This window comes from Suillus fuscotomentosus (assembly GCF_016647785.1).
Source record: "Suillus fuscotomentosus strain FC203 chromosome Unknown F5891scaffold_35, whole genome shotgun sequence".
Taxonomy (NCBI): Eukaryota; Fungi; Basidiomycota; class Agaricomycetes; order Boletales; family Suillaceae; genus Suillus; species Suillus fuscotomentosus.
In genome coordinates, this window is record NW_024539547.1 from 223660 (window position 1) to 238546 (window position 14887).

A 14887-nucleotide genomic window follows, 5' to 3' on the forward strand; every position below is an offset into this window, starting at 1 on the left:
TATATACGTGTTGTAGTTGGAGTATTAGCATCGTAGATGTGCATTCTACCTGAGAGAGTTCCGATAGCAAGCAACATACATCAAAGCATCGAATCACAAGTAATTAATCAAAAGGGGATATATACAGACCTTTTGGACCATGAAACGGAGCCAATTGTATCGTTTGAGACTGGTGAGTTATGTGCTGTCCATAGGTATACACAGCTCCCTAGTCCAACACCAAGTACATTCGTATTGCTCCAATTCACAAGGTTGAGGTAAAAATCATCTGCCAGTTCTGGTGCGTCGAGAACACGATAGGGTGTTTTGCAGACACTGCGCAGTTGTCTTCTGGGGGACTCAAGGAGTTGTTGAGATTCTGCTTGGACGGGACTCATGGAATAGGCCTCGTCTGTTGGCATGTCTAGTCTGTGAGTTGGCATGCTGGGGTTTGCTGATGTTGCCAGTGAGGTGTAGTGAAATATATGTTTATGGGTCAGTGTACTAGGTGGGAGTGTTGTTGCACTTGAAGAGGTTGTAGGTCGCTGGGGTGAAGTGGGTCGACGTGGGGAAGGGGGGGTCACTTCTGTGTGGAGTATGGATGTAAATATTGTGTTTGCTTGTTCTATGGGCATGTCAGCTGGCCATCTCAAGTACAACCAAGGTGACTGACCCTTCAATGCATCCGATTCTGTTGGTATAATTCGAGATTTTGAAGGAGTTGAAGGACCACTTTCATCCATCAAGTGATAGCTCGTTCACATATCTCCAGCATCCCTCAAAGGCACAAATCTGTCCCCGTACATTTCACGCATCGTGATAGGCAACTCTGGTGTTGCTGTAGGGATTCATTTCTGGCTGGGCTTGTAAAGACTGTTTTTACCTTACCTTATGTTGGCACTTTTGTAGCTTACATAAGCAATCAATCTTTTCACCAGTTACCAGTATGAGTCTGAGTGCTCAGTAGTTTTCTATGATATTTCCTCTCCTCTGAGCCTTAAGCCTAGTCCAGAAACCCTTTAGGGTCGAATAGCAGCTAGGTTCTGCAAGACCCAACATTGTTCAGACTCACCATCTGAATTGTTGTACCTTCATCGCGTCCTTTGTTGTTGAGGATGTGGCGGTATAGAAAATTGGGTTGACCCACTGTCGGTTTCTTTGTGGACCGTCTTCTTCATTGTCTTGATGTGTTGCACGTAGTCACTTGCCAAAAGGGGAGTTTTTTAGTCCAGACATTAAGCAATTGCAATTGGCTTGATCTAGTCAATGTGATTGTTAACGAGCAGGGTGTCGAGCGCCGAGAGATCCGACTCATCGAGCACCGAAAGATCCGAGATAGTGACACGGGGAGAGTGAGAGGTACGAGCACATGCCATTTTGGACGTAGACGAGCAACGAGTGACGTCGGCTCGTGTCCTACAATATATGTTCAATCTTTTCTTCAATATTCATGTATCCAAGCTACTCACCTTTAAAAGAAGTCTTTGTAGTGTATGAACATCTCAGTTCTTCTACGAGAGACTGAGATTTACCTTTTGTCTTAGTGTTCACACGTCCCGCTTGACATTCATCTCTTCAGGTTATGAGCCCTGACCTGACCATGGAACCCGCGCTCCCCAGCACCAACTCCAGCCTGTTTAACGTTCTGAAGCTTGCCGAGGACAGCTCGAACTGGATAACCTATAAGGAAAGAACGTTAACAGCTATAGGTGCCTGAGGTTTGATGCGCTATACCGATGGTCGCACGAGCGAGCCTACCCCGTTCAATGTTGACCCCAAAACGAAGGCCATTACGAAGCCGGACGGGTCTACGCCCTCGCAGACTGAGATAGACGAGTTAGACAAGAAGATCGACGAATACCAGCAAAAGAACTCACTGGTAAAGCAACAGATCTTCTCGACAATCACCGATCACCTTCTACTAAGGGTCCAAAAGCTAAAAGCTGGATCTGATATTTGGGATGAAATATGTCAGATACACGAAGGAAAAATGGAATTGGTTCAGATAGACTTACGTCGACGCATGCAGGAGACAAGATGTGAGGAAGGAGGGGATGTGAAGGCGCATTTCGCCGAGTTGTTGAGGCTGCGGGAGTCGCTAGCAGGAATGGGTGTGATACTTGTCGACACGGATTTCCATGCCATCATCCTAGGATCCCTTCCAGAATCTTACCGACCTCTACTGTCCTCCATTAGCGCCGCTGCTAAGATCACGAAGACCCCACTAAGCTCCTATGAACTAATTAGCATTATCACCAAGGAGTATGAGCATCGGCAGCTTACTGAACGTCGTCCGAGTAAACAAGGGAAGGATGCTGCATTCTCGGCAGGCAGACCACATCACTCACGGCCCAAGCCATCGGGAAGCACGAACGAAAAGAACCAGGAGATTACCTGCTTCAACTGCAACCGAAAAGGCCACTACAAAAGTGACTGTTGGCGTCTGGGAGGAGACAAGGAGGGACAGGGTCCCTGACAGAGGAGAGGTTGAAATGACCGTTTGCAGAAGCAAACAGCCAATACCGCGTCCCAGCCAGAGCCCCCAAAAGATGACTATGCCTTTGCTACGTCAGACTTAGCAGGTGTAGTGGAGGGTCTCAACGTACCTATGGCCCACCGTGGAGCCATAATGGACTCCGGCGCAACATCCCATTTTTGCCCTGATCACTCACGATTCGAGGACTTTGAGTCCATAGCCCCACAGGACATTCAAACGGCTGACAGATCAAAAGTTAGTGCGATAGGATGGGGAAACGTGAAAATAGACTTACCTCTGGGTACAAAATGTACCACTGTCACTCTCCGCAATGCCCTTTATGTGCCCAAGATGGCCTTTACCCTCATATCCACGAATCGGATAACGGCCACAGGACTGGCTGTCCATTTTGAAGGCCGTGTGTGTCGAATCTTCTCTGCGGGACCAAAGAGGACGCTGATCGCTGAGATACCGCAAGTCCATGGACTCTATACCATCACCGCACACCCTAAGCACCATGCAAACGTTGCGAAAGGACAGCTTACCTTATCGCAAGCCCACTGTATACTCGGGCATATATCCCAATCTGCAGTGAAGCAGATGGCAGAGGCGAAGATGGTGGTGGGGATGGATGTCGACACGTCGACGGCACTGGAATTTTGCGAAGTCTGCGTAAAAGCTAAGGCCACACGTCAGCCGTTTCCAGACGAGACCAAGAATCAGGCACTTACCTACACGGAATTAATCCACACAGATGTGTGGGGTCCGGCCCAGATGGCAAGCATCAACGGTAGTACTTACTACATCTCCTTCACGGATGACTTCTCCCGTGAAACAAAGGTCAGATTCTTAAAAGCAAAGAGTGAGGCACTTACGGTGTTTAAACAATACGAGGCCAACATCATGCGCCAGCACCCGAACACGAGCATTCGGATACTCTGTTCAGATCGAGGAGGAGAGGACATGTCTGCAGAGTTTGATAAGTACCTGCAGGACCAAGGGATCGAACAGCAACTTACTGTCCATGACTCTCCCCAGCAAAACGGCGTCGCAGAACACCTGAACTGGACGTTAGTATCGCATGCTCGGGCGATGCTCCTGGCACATGATTTGCCGAAATACCTGTGGGCCGAGGTGGTCAACTATGCAGTCTGGTTGAAAAACCGCTGACCTGCACCAAACCGGTTTGGTGCATGGACAACCAATACTCTCTCATGAGTCATATACCTTGAAATACCACTATGAAACCCTTTTCCCTCTTATCTGAAGTTGGACTGAGGCTAAAGGAATATTTTTTGCTTTTCTTTTTATTTTCCAAGTCTGTATACCAGCAGCCTGAATATTTTAGTACATTTAATTCTGCGATGAGTTTTGCTTAGTCAGCCATGGTGATGACTCAGACAAAATCCCACACATGTCAGGTGACTGTGAAAAATATTTCCCACATATGTTGTCCTGGAAAAACATTAGTAAACCCCTAAATACTAGGCTCGCGTCATTCTCACCCTTCAAACAAAGCAAAGCAAAGACAGCCACACACAGGATTCATATCATGTGACACTTCTTACTCTCCTTCTGGATTTGTCATCAGGGGTTGGACAGGTCACATGACTTAGCAAAATACCCAATGACTCACTATGACTCACTCTAAAATACTTACTATGACTCACTATGACTCACCTTGCACATATGACTCATTATGACTCTTGATGACTCTTGAATACACTAGTAGCACAGCCACATTTATTGTGTATATAATAACCCCAGTTTTTGAAATAATAACAAGCGAACAGCAGCAGATAGTAGGGTGTTTTTCAGCCCATCCAACACTAAGTTGTGAGTAAGGTGTGATAAGTGTCAGTACCAGTGTCAAGAACTGTCTTAAGACTGAGAGGAACATTCTAAAGAGACAGTAATACTGCAAGCTCATCATACTGAACGACCAGCTGTGAGCTCACTGTGTGCAACAACCAGCAAGCAAGGTACAGCCACAGTTATATTCTGATTTCTATTATTCTTTTTCTTTTCTTTTACTTTCACCTACCTTTGGTGGTCTTTGTCCAGAAATATATTTCCAAAATATTTGTGTTGTCTCTACGTCCACCTAAGACTCAGAAGTAGCATAGTGGGGAGACTTTAGGAATTGATAGTGAAGCTTGACCTCACTCATCTGAGTAGTGATACTGAGCCAAGATATTCTGTGCCTGCTAGGCTTTAGCCGTTGAAGAGGGGACTTGGTAGTAAACCCAAGGACGTCCGTTCCTGAGTCTGTTTGAATACTCAAAGAAGAGTTCCTTGACAGCAGGTTCAATATTGAGCTAAGAGTTCTACAATAAAGCATCTGATTAGTCTTGACCTTTGATTCTACCTGTTTTGTGCTGAGGGGGTTTATCATTGTAATTCTGCACCATTTCTTTGGAGTATAGTTGGTACGAAGCACTGTTGTTGAAAGGGAACTTGAGGAAGAATCCCGTATATTCTTTTGGTCATTGCCATACTGTCGGGCTGACCATTGTTTGTTTGTTTTCCTGTCAAAGTCCATAGATTGGATTGACCATCATATTACTGATCTTGCAGAAGTATCCTTAGCTGAATATACTTTGGGTTGTATACAACTAGCCACCCACGAACGACCACATTATCAGTCATTGGTATTTGTCTGAATCACTGACCGTGGAGATATTTGTTTTATAGGTGTTTATCTATAGATCATCTATCTAAGAAGACACCGCATACCTTCTAGAGCAATTCCCGGCCACACTCCCTATGACCTCGTACACAGCTCCAAGCCGAGCCTAGCATGTGCCCACGAATTCGGCACCAAGGTGTTCATCCACCTGCACGATGCAGGGAAGCTGGAAGCAAGGGCGGCGGAGGCAGTATTTGTGGGGGTCGATGAGCAGAGTAAGGGTTACCGCATTTATTGGCAGGAGAAGAGGAGAGTATCGGTCGAAAGGAATGTTCGCTTCGTTCCAGGTGCGACGATTGTTGAAGTTCAGGACGAGGGGGAGTCCAGCAACGACGCAACATCCATCCAGAACAACAACGCACCTTCCACAAAACCTGACCCAACCGGACAGGTAACACCGCTCACCTCCCAATCTCACCCAACCAGTCAGGTAACACCGCTCACCTCCCCATCTGCCCCAACCGAACAGGTAACACCGCTCACCCATCCAGCTCCAGGACGCCAGACGCGCACAAGACCACCCATTGGCTATTATGCCACCCTCCACCATGGAGAAAAGGCGTCTGTCGCCCTCCACAGTGTCCTGGAAGAAGAAGAATCAGATCTGGTAGACGAAGAAACACCTTACCTTGCGATGGCAGCAGCAGAGAAAGAGCCAACGCTGCAACAAGCGTTGAACGGACCAGACGGAGTTGAATGGCAGGAGGCAATAGATTACGAGCTTAGTCAGCTCGAGAAGCTTGGAACCTGGGAAGTTGTGAACGCACCTCGAGGCGTCAATGTCATACCTTGTCACTTTGTTCTGGCAACAAAACACGGACCGGACGGACAGAAACTCAAGCTCCACGCACGCCTCGTGGCAAACGGGCAATGTCAGCAGCATGGAATCGACTATTTTGATACCTTTGCGCCCACCTCCAACATGTCCACCATATGCACCATCCTGGCCATGGCAGCGCAACGCAACTGGGAAATCCATCAGGTAGATATCAAGAGCGCATATTTGTACGCTGACCTTAAAGAAGAGGTCTTTATGCGAGCACCGCCGGGATACTTGAAGGCAGGAGATGAGGAGAAGATCTTGAAGCTGCGGAGGAGTTTACCGGGCCTGAAACAGGCAGGATATGAGTGGGCGGAAGAGCTGGCTGGAGTATTCTTCAAGATAGGATTTACCCATTCGCAAGTGGACCAAGCCGTATTCTACAGGTGTGCCAACGATGAGCACACTGTCATCACCGTGTCGGTGGACGACATGGCCGTTACGTCGCGCAACATTCACAACATAGAGCATTTCAAAGGTCAGCTCCGCGAACATTACGAGATCACTGACCTAGGCAAGCTCGCATGGCTCCTGGGCCTGAAGGTCATCCGAGATCGCGACGCGCGCACCTTGACACTGTCCCAAAAAGCCTATGTCCACACCGTACTTGAACGGTTCCACCTAAATGACGCGAAACCTGCCCAGACACCCATGGATCCGGGCGTGCAACTCTCCATCAACCAGTCCCCATCAACTCTACCAGAACATGCGGACATGCGTGACGTCCCATACCAGCAAGCCGTAGGATCTCTTATGTACGCGGCCACAAGTACAAGGCCAGATATCGCCTTCTCCATCGCCACACTATCGCAGTTTATGCGAAGCCCAGGAAGAGCACACTGGGAGGCAAGCAAGCACGTTATGCGCTACCTGAAGGCCACTGACGATTTCGGGCTAACATTTGGGACTACGGAGGGAGGATTGGAGGCGTACATGGACGCCGATTGGGCGTCTCAACCCCATCGTCATTCCATGTCGGGGTATGTCGTGCTACTAAATGGAGGTCCAATTGCCTGGAGCGCACGCAAACAATCGCTTATTGCATTGTCGACTGCTGAGGCAGAATACATAGCACTTACTACTGTCGTCCGCGAGATCCTTTACCTCCAGCTCCTCATCCACGAACTCTACAACATTCCCTTAACCCCTACGCCTGTCTACTGCGATAATCAAGCTGCAATAGCCCTCACATCTAACAACAAATTCCAGTCTAGGACCAAGCACATAGATCTTTGATATCACTTCATTCGTGCGCACGTCAGACGTGGCACGTTCAACCTCATGTATTGTCCCTCGGAGGACAACCTAGCAGATGCGTTTACGAAGGCCCTAGTGCAACCTCATATTCAGAAACTATGGGCGCAAATGAACCTGGCATCCGCTCGAGGGGGAGTGTCGAGCACTGAGAGATCCGACTTGTCGAACACCGAAAGATCCGAGATAGTGACGCAGGGAGAGTGAGAGGTACGAGCGCATGCCATTTTGGACGTAGACGAGCGACGAGTGACATCGGCTCATGTCCTACAATATATGTTCAATCTTTTCTTCAATATTCATGTATCCAAGCTACTCACCTTTAAAAGAAGCCTTTGTAGCGTATGAACATCTCAGTTCTTCTACGAGAGACTGAGATGTGAGTAGATCTCCGCACCCGGCTATTACAATGTTCTAACGTCTTCTAGTTACCTTTTGTCTTAGGTACATACACCGTTAATATGAGTTCTTCTACGAGAGACTGAGATTTACCTTTTGTCTTAGCGTTCACACGTCTCCCGCTCGACATTCATCTCTTCACAGGGTCCACTGCGAGCATCCAACAACCCCCAAGGCTTGTAGTCAAAGCCCGAACACAAGGCACAATCAATTCAGGTAAAATTACATAATCAACTCGACCTAGCGGAGTTTGAACCTGCGCTCCATCTCATCCAATCACCTCCAGCGCTGCGGAATTCAGGAGACAAGTATCCAAACCAGGTTCGTCTCTCGCTCGGTCATGGAACCTCCTACTCCCATATCATTTGGATTTAACGGCCTTCCGACTGAGCTCGCCCTCATCATCTTCAAGCTTGCGGCACAACCACCTTTTGCTCAACATGCGCCTTTCACCCGAGATCCATACTCATCTGCCCTTTCATTATGCCAGGTCTCCAAAATTGTCAGGCGCGCTGTGCTGCCTGAACTTCTTCATACAGTGTTATTGTCAACAGCTCGCCAACTACTTGCTTTCATATGGGCTCTGCGTATGCAGAAAAAATACATCGATCGACAACATGATCTAGCTTTTGATTATGCATCTTGCGTGCACATGATCTCAATCGGAGACTTTCGGGGGCCTTTGCAAAGCCCACCTATTCCCTACTTTCCCGTTCCTATGCCCGAGCTTGAATGCGAGCTCGATATCAGTTTGCTCGCTCCAGTCATTCTCGGTGCATCCTCCCTCGCAATCCACTTTAATAATCTAAATCTTCTCTCAAAATGCCTCAAACATGCGTGCAACTCCGATGTCGACTTAAATGTCGACCACAAAAATTCATTGCTTCCTTGGAGCACGGGAAGTTTGACGCTATTGGGTATATTCTCTCATACATGGTGGCCCTTCGTGGGGTCTGTCCATGGATATGCTTTCCTCGCTTCCATCCAACACCTTACCCTACTCTTTTCCACATCCTTCCAAGAATGCCTGCCCTTCCAGTGCAACTGTGTTAGCGAATTTGAATTTGAAGATTCTGTATCCTACTGGCAGCCTTTGTGCTTCGCGCGTGTTCTTTTCAAAGGACTGCAAACATTCTCGTTGGCATTTCCGCACATCAAAATTCTTCCGCACACCGAACCCCGGCCGGTCGCTCAATGTGCGCCCAAGGATTCAGGTATATGGGTGAAGTTGTTCACGTTCCCTGCTTCCATGCTACAGGAGCCTTGTACACCAGAGGAAACAGAGCGCTTTATCGAGACTAGAGCGAAGTATACTCCATATGTTCGATTTCTGCCATGGTTGTTTCTTGATGGCAGATTGATATATTTCTGAGGCCTCACTGGCATCGGGCATGGGTGTCAGAACAGACTACTACACGATGGGTTGTATTACGGTACATAATTTGGACATAGTTGAAAATTTTATGACGATAGTACTTGCTCCGCAGCTATTCCTTGTCTTGCCAGCAACACGAAGTCTACTAGAGCTGATCACGGTGAAATTGACGGTCCAGCGCGGACTTACCTTCCCAATGCACGTGTAGTCTTCGCCATTGTATAGCATTTATATCTAAGTCACGCTCGACCTTGTGGATAACAGCCTGTTGGACTGCCAGTGAGCCCTCGCATCATCCTCTGCCGACCTGCAGTGTGCACAGCATGATAGACATCAGGCCTTCAGGGCTCTAGAAATCTCATAATTGTGTATGCCTTTTTCGAACATCGGAAATTCAGCCTCATGTTATATTGCCTACTTAAAACTGGGCAGGAAACCGATCTTTGCAGTTGTAACTCCCTCCTGCCAGTAAACACTCACTTGCATAGTGAACAAGTAGGTCCGAGATGAGTAGCAATATAAAATAAAGTATAGGAACAGTTCTCTGGCAGATATAGTGAATAATGAGCGTAATACAGAATATATACAATAGAGCGTCCAGCGATGCAGCAAAAACTATTCCCAAGGATCTAACCCACGCCATGCAAGGACCCAAACTCAAGTGCTGTCCCTCACACCAGCAGCAGGAAAGTCATTCCCCGCGATATCCTTGAACACCCGATCATCTTTGTGTTTCCCCCTTCTCTCCTTAACAATCGCCAGCAACACGTGCCTCTTCCTCTTGTGCACTTTCAGGTCATCCGCGTCGCTACCAGAAGCTGAGGATGTATTGAAACGGTCGAGCGCTCGGAACACCCGCCTTATGAAGCCCGGAGGAGGGGTGGATTGCGATGATGCAGATGGCGAAGAAGATTGAGAGGGAGAGGGGGTGTTCGTGCGAGCCGGAGATGAGGTGTTCGTGCGAGCCGGAGGGCACGACACCGTCCCTGTGAACACCATCTGTGAGCAAGACGGAGAGCGCGACAATACCCCTCTGAACACCATCTGTTCGCGAGATACTGTAGGAGCGCCACCACTGGGATCAGGGCAAGTGACGGTACGCGTGGTAAGCACATCAACGGACTCATTGGTTAGAGGAGGGGTGGATCGCGATGATGCAGATGGCGAAGGGGATTGAGAGGGAGAGGAGGCATTTGTGGGAAGTGAGCGCGACACCACCCCTGTGAACACCATCTGTGTGCGACACGGAGAGTGCGACCACACTCCTCTGGACATCATCTGTGCGCGAGATACTATAGGAGCGCCACCACGGGGATTGGGATCAGACTGGATGATGGTGCCTGTGGCAACCGTCTCGGCGGAGTCATTGAAGCCTGGAGGAGGGATGGATTGCGGTGACACAGATGACGAAGATTGAGAGGGAGAGGAGGTGTCTGTGTGAGACGGAGGGCGTCTGTACACTATCTCTGTGACAGATACTATAGGAGCGCCACCACGGGGATTGGGCTCAGAGCGGGTGATGGTATGTGTGGCAACCTTGTCGACAGAGTCATGTATATCGACAGGCGTAGTGACGCGTGTAGTGCATGTGTCCTTAGAGGGTGGGCACGACCCCTTCAAATCAGAATCTTTTCCCTCAACAGGATCGATTACAATCTCGTGGTCCGGCCGTACATCACTCGCGCTCGTTTTCTCGCTCTTGACGCAAGGGCCCTGCCTCATCGGCGTCGAATCTGAAGTGCGGGTTTTGAAAAGCGAGGCAAGTCTCTGGAGAATAACAAGGAATAATGTTAGGAAACGCAGGGTGATGAAACCAAAAGAAATACTGACCATGTTTGTACGCCGCAGGGGGTCGAAACGTTGTGCGTCCATGTGGTTGTAACGTGTGTGACCCGTTTATACGTTTATACGGTAAGAGGATATAGTCCTGGAAATATCTGATGCAAGCTAAGATTTTAGAACGTGAGTGAGGAGAGCGAGTGATGACCTTCTCATGTTCAGGAAAGAGGTATTTAAGCAAAGCAGACGCCACTCACTATGCCACTCAAGTTTTTGTTCGTTTGCTTAAACAATTATTTTCGTGCTATGAAGTTCACCCACAGCTCGCGATGTATTTAATTCTTGGGTCTAAACAAAAAACGTGTCTTCCAGCCGAGAGCTACGCGTTAGAACTTAGCATTGAAAGATATGACTCAACAGGTCTGAGCACGCTTTTTATTGTATGATCGTTGTGTTGACATGATATTCGTAGATACACCACGCACAATCAACGTACGAGCTCCGGAACGGCCGTCGGCCGTCGTACGCGCAACTCGATAGGACAAAACCTGAGTTTGAGATACGGAGAGCGAGGAGGGTGGCGGTGCCAAGGGAGGCGCGGTTGATTGTGGTGAGTGTTAGGGATGCTATAGTATTGTCGTGATGTGATGCTTATTGTCATTGTGATGTGATGTAGGTGGCACCTACTAAAAAGGCAACAGGTGATGGTCATCATGGTCAGGATGATACTGGCGCAAAGAGATGACTTGCTCACTTGGAGTAACATGACTGCAAGGCGTCAATTGAACCAAAGAGTTCGACAATGCTCGTTACCGGGGTTTAATAGCAACTAGTTGTAGCATTAGCATTATGTAGTGAATGTACATTTTGTATTGTGACTTACACTTTTGTCCTTTGAAACATACCTGTCCACTCCACATGTCCAAATCCGTCACCTGTTTGCCTGTAAATCAGTTGTAGTTGGAGATCATCTCCAGCCTTTCGGATCATTGCTGATGTAGCCTTGGGTTTGCAGACATCTCTATTGATCCTTCTCAATATAGATGAAAAAGACCACAAGGGATGTCCCAAAACCGCTGCACAACAAAGCAGTCTAGCACGCGGCGGAGCGTAACGTCGGATGAGAGTATATTAGCAATTTCGTCAGTTGAAGAATTGTATAAAGAATGTCCAGGAAAGCTTTCGTCGTCGCATAAACAAGCATCAACAACGCCCCCCTCGACATCATTCCGAGTCCGTCCTCACAATATTTTAGTCAAGCTCTTCATCAAGAACGAAATTTGAAAATGTTTGGTATTTCAAATATATGCGGCCGCATCATTAGCTTACAACTGCCTCCCCACTTTATCATTCCCATCCAGATGAAGAAACCTATTCCTAGAAATCACCTTGGGCCTCACTCCATATATAAGGTGAGCTGGCAAAGCACATCGCCCGCACTGAGGAGTTTGTCAGAAAGGCGCTTGCCAAGATATAGCAAGGATTTTCTACCCTGCAGAGAGCGAGTTACTATTGGTGAGCAATAATTTATTTGAATTTAGCTGTATTTCTATTGATGTGAATATATCTATCCTCGCAATAACACCCACTCACACAGCGTGAAGCATGAGGGAGAGGCATAACTTACCAGACCTGATTCGTCTCATTCAGACCCTCAAGCAGCTATATCAACTCCTTGTTCTCCGTACAATCCTATTATTCCCCTGTAACTAACTAGGAATAACACGCCAATCTTCATTCACTCTAGTTGGGAAAGTTTTCATTTCGGGCTTGTTGCAGAGTGACCCGATGCCAACTATGACATGGATGAAATCACAGTACTCCTACCCAACTCCTACCTGTCACCAATTCGCTACCGGCCGGTAATGGGTGAAATGGAAAATTCAGACGCAGTGGCCGGTGATACTCTTTCAAGTTTTTGATTAGTTGATCTAAACACCTGCAGGCTTCCGCTTACTCGGGGGTCGATGATATATTTGATTACAGACAATAACGAAGCCTACGCAAAGTTTGGGTGTATTATCACATGGCCAGCCAATTGATAGGACTACACAATCTCACTCTGGTCCTCTGCTAGTATAACATGTTGACACTCATCAACGTCACTTGGCTTGACCTTTGCCTTACCTGTATCGGAGTATATATTCTCAGTGCTAATGCGGGTGTTCGGACAGAAGAACTGGGGCAAGAAGCATGGTGAGTACCTCCCATTTCGCCAACATCATGCATCATAATGTCTTCTCTGCTGGTGACATCTCGCATATTAAGGGTTTGGGTCGGCACATCATCGTCCTGAACTCTGTTAAGACTGCGATGGACATGCTGGATAAATGGCCCTGATCGTCTTCCCTCCACAGACCGAGGCTCTTCTCCCATATGCTGAGGTGCGCTTGCCAGCGAATCCCATAATAGCACGCTGTTATCCCTACCAGTCCGTGTATCTCATTTAACGGATTCTTTAGTTGCCGAATGGTATATATCTTAACATGTTTCCCCCATCGTGCACGATACCGATGATGGGTATCTACATTCTTTGATAATACCTAACGTTTGGTTGGTACCGCCCTTTCCACATTCGATGTTCTAACAGAATATAATGCCAGCCAATTCCACGCTCAATAACTCGCAGAGATATGCTCACTTTTCGTAATTCGACCCTGAACGCATTTTCGCCAGGAGCCTGAGACAGCCTCGCATAATTTGCTTCAGCTCTGAGGGACGTAGGTGTGGAGTTTTTTTGGTGCCATGCTAACTCTCTGCTCCCCATTATCTTTCCTGGTTTGCACAACACACAGAAGCGCCGATAAACCGACCTATATTCTGATGTTGCTTGCATTTCTTATACATGTCTCCACCTTGCTGAAGCTTCTGTCCGTACGTCCACTGCGATCTCGCTGGCCGTGTTCGATATCTCCAAGTCGTCGAAAACGGTATCAACGAGATCACACCTGAGGTTGATCCATTATCAGGCACAATCAGGTATGTTGCATATCTTATCATGTTCGGCGCCAATCTGGATAGGCACACTCGCAGCCACCCCAAACCCTTCAAGTGTTCTTTACACCTCGCTCTGCGAAAGCCATGGCGCTCATTCAGCATGATCTCAACTGCTAGGCACGTCAAGAGGAAATACGCTTAGCTGAGGAAGGTAAGATGTTTGTACTTTACATGACAGTGGCGGGATCAACTGTAATGTCACATCACGATATAGTTAATTGTACGCATGTTCTTGTTCTATCTTGTTGGCATTGCATGCTCTGGTATCAAAAACGTTCGTGGTCTACCTGACAATCAGCCTGTCTGGTATCTCCCGTCTGATGATCAAGAGTATGCCTAAGTACCTCGGTTCTCTGTTTAACGGCTGACGCCTCAGGCAGGTTTCACGTATGGTGGCTACCTCAGACGTCCTACTAGCTCGCGACAGACTTCTCGTGCCGAGTGTCCCATCATATAGCATGGGGAAGTCCATCCTCAAGCATCGTGTATAAGAACTTTCTAGTGCGTTTTCATTCTGTTTCGTTGTCCCTCGTTGGAGCGCGTAGGACGGGATGATGCTCCCAAACACTATCGTGATGTGAATCCTTCATCTTCTTATTCTATCCTGACCTCTCTAAAGTTTGTTTCGAAGCACATTCCTATCCGCTGCACCTGTAGATGCCTGATTACGGTGAAACTTTCTCTCTAATTCAGTATCAACACGTTCTGAGTCTCATTCCTAGGCGTCGCAAACAACAAGACATGGAACCTCAAGTTGGTCCTGATGATGTGACACACCTACTTCGCGATTGCACGCCTTTGTATAGGCCTATACTGGTTGCTATCTCATGTTGTCTCGTGTCTTGTTATTAATGTTTACCTTATTCTATCGTATCTTCCCTCATCAAACACAGCCTATGATAATGGAGTTCATGCCGATATCCATATTGCTGCAGGTTCACAAACAAAGAAGTCCGGACATTCACTTGCGATTGAGGATATCGAACATTTCCGTTGATCACCACGCCGATCAAATATTGTCTTGCTTTCTTAGTATGGTTTGTACCACATTCGCATTGTTCCTATGATGGTTCTCTCGCAATCGGTTGTCTTACTTTCTGTACGTTTGGCCTGATCAAG

The 14887-nt window shown here is 47.6% G+C and overlaps 3 protein-coding genes across 3 annotated transcripts; 1 reads left to right on the forward strand and 2 right to left on the reverse strand.

The window, feature by feature from the left end:
- Window positions 1-7972: 7972 nt before the first annotated feature.
- On the forward strand, window positions 7973-8617 carry F5891DRAFT_928382 (uncharacterized protein; the record flags this gene model as incomplete). The annotated part of the gene is made up of 1 exon (XM_041373912.1): window positions 7973-8617. A coding segment is annotated over one exon (645 nt), but the record flags the coding sequence as incomplete, so codon positions are not given.
- A 768-nt stretch (window positions 8618-9385) lies between these two features.
- F5891DRAFT_1041005 (uncharacterized protein) lies at window positions 9386-11083 on the reverse strand. The gene is made up of 2 exons (XM_041362045.1): window positions 10823-11083; window positions 9386-10759 (listed from the first exon to the last, which is right to left on the reverse strand). The coding sequence occupies exons 1-2, from the start codon at window positions 10862-10864 to the stop codon at window positions 9650-9652; spliced, it is 1152 nt and encodes a 383-aa protein (XP_041224576.1). The 5' UTR covers window positions 10865-11083; the 3' UTR covers window positions 9386-9649.
- Window positions 11084-11110: 27 nt separating this feature from the next.
- On the reverse strand, window positions 11111-11698 carry F5891DRAFT_433977 (uncharacterized protein). The gene is made up of 2 exons (XM_041371811.1): window positions 11655-11698; window positions 11111-11600 (listed from the first exon to the last, which is right to left on the reverse strand). The coding sequence occupies exon 2, from the start codon at window positions 11535-11537 to the stop codon at window positions 11259-11261; it is 279 nt and encodes a 92-aa protein (XP_041224577.1). The 5' UTR covers window positions 11538-11600; window positions 11655-11698; the 3' UTR covers window positions 11111-11258.
- Between the last annotated feature and the right edge of the window lie 3189 nt (window positions 11699-14887).

What these genes read in the sequence shown, in the direction of transcription:
- F5891DRAFT_1041005 (XM_041362045.1), bottom strand. Translation starts at nt 10,864, where the DNA reads ATGGACGCACAACGTTTCGACCCCCTGCGGCGTACAAACATG. An exon ending in CCCTGCGGCGTACAAACATG is followed by an intron (nt 10,760 to 10,822) that starts GTCAGTATTTCT and finishes GTTATTCTCCAG; the next exon opens with AGACTTGCCTCGCTTTTCAA.
- F5891DRAFT_433977 (XM_041371811.1), bottom strand. Translation starts at nt 11,537, where the DNA reads ATGTTACTCCAAGTGAGCAAGTCATCTCTTTGCGCCAGTATCATCCTG.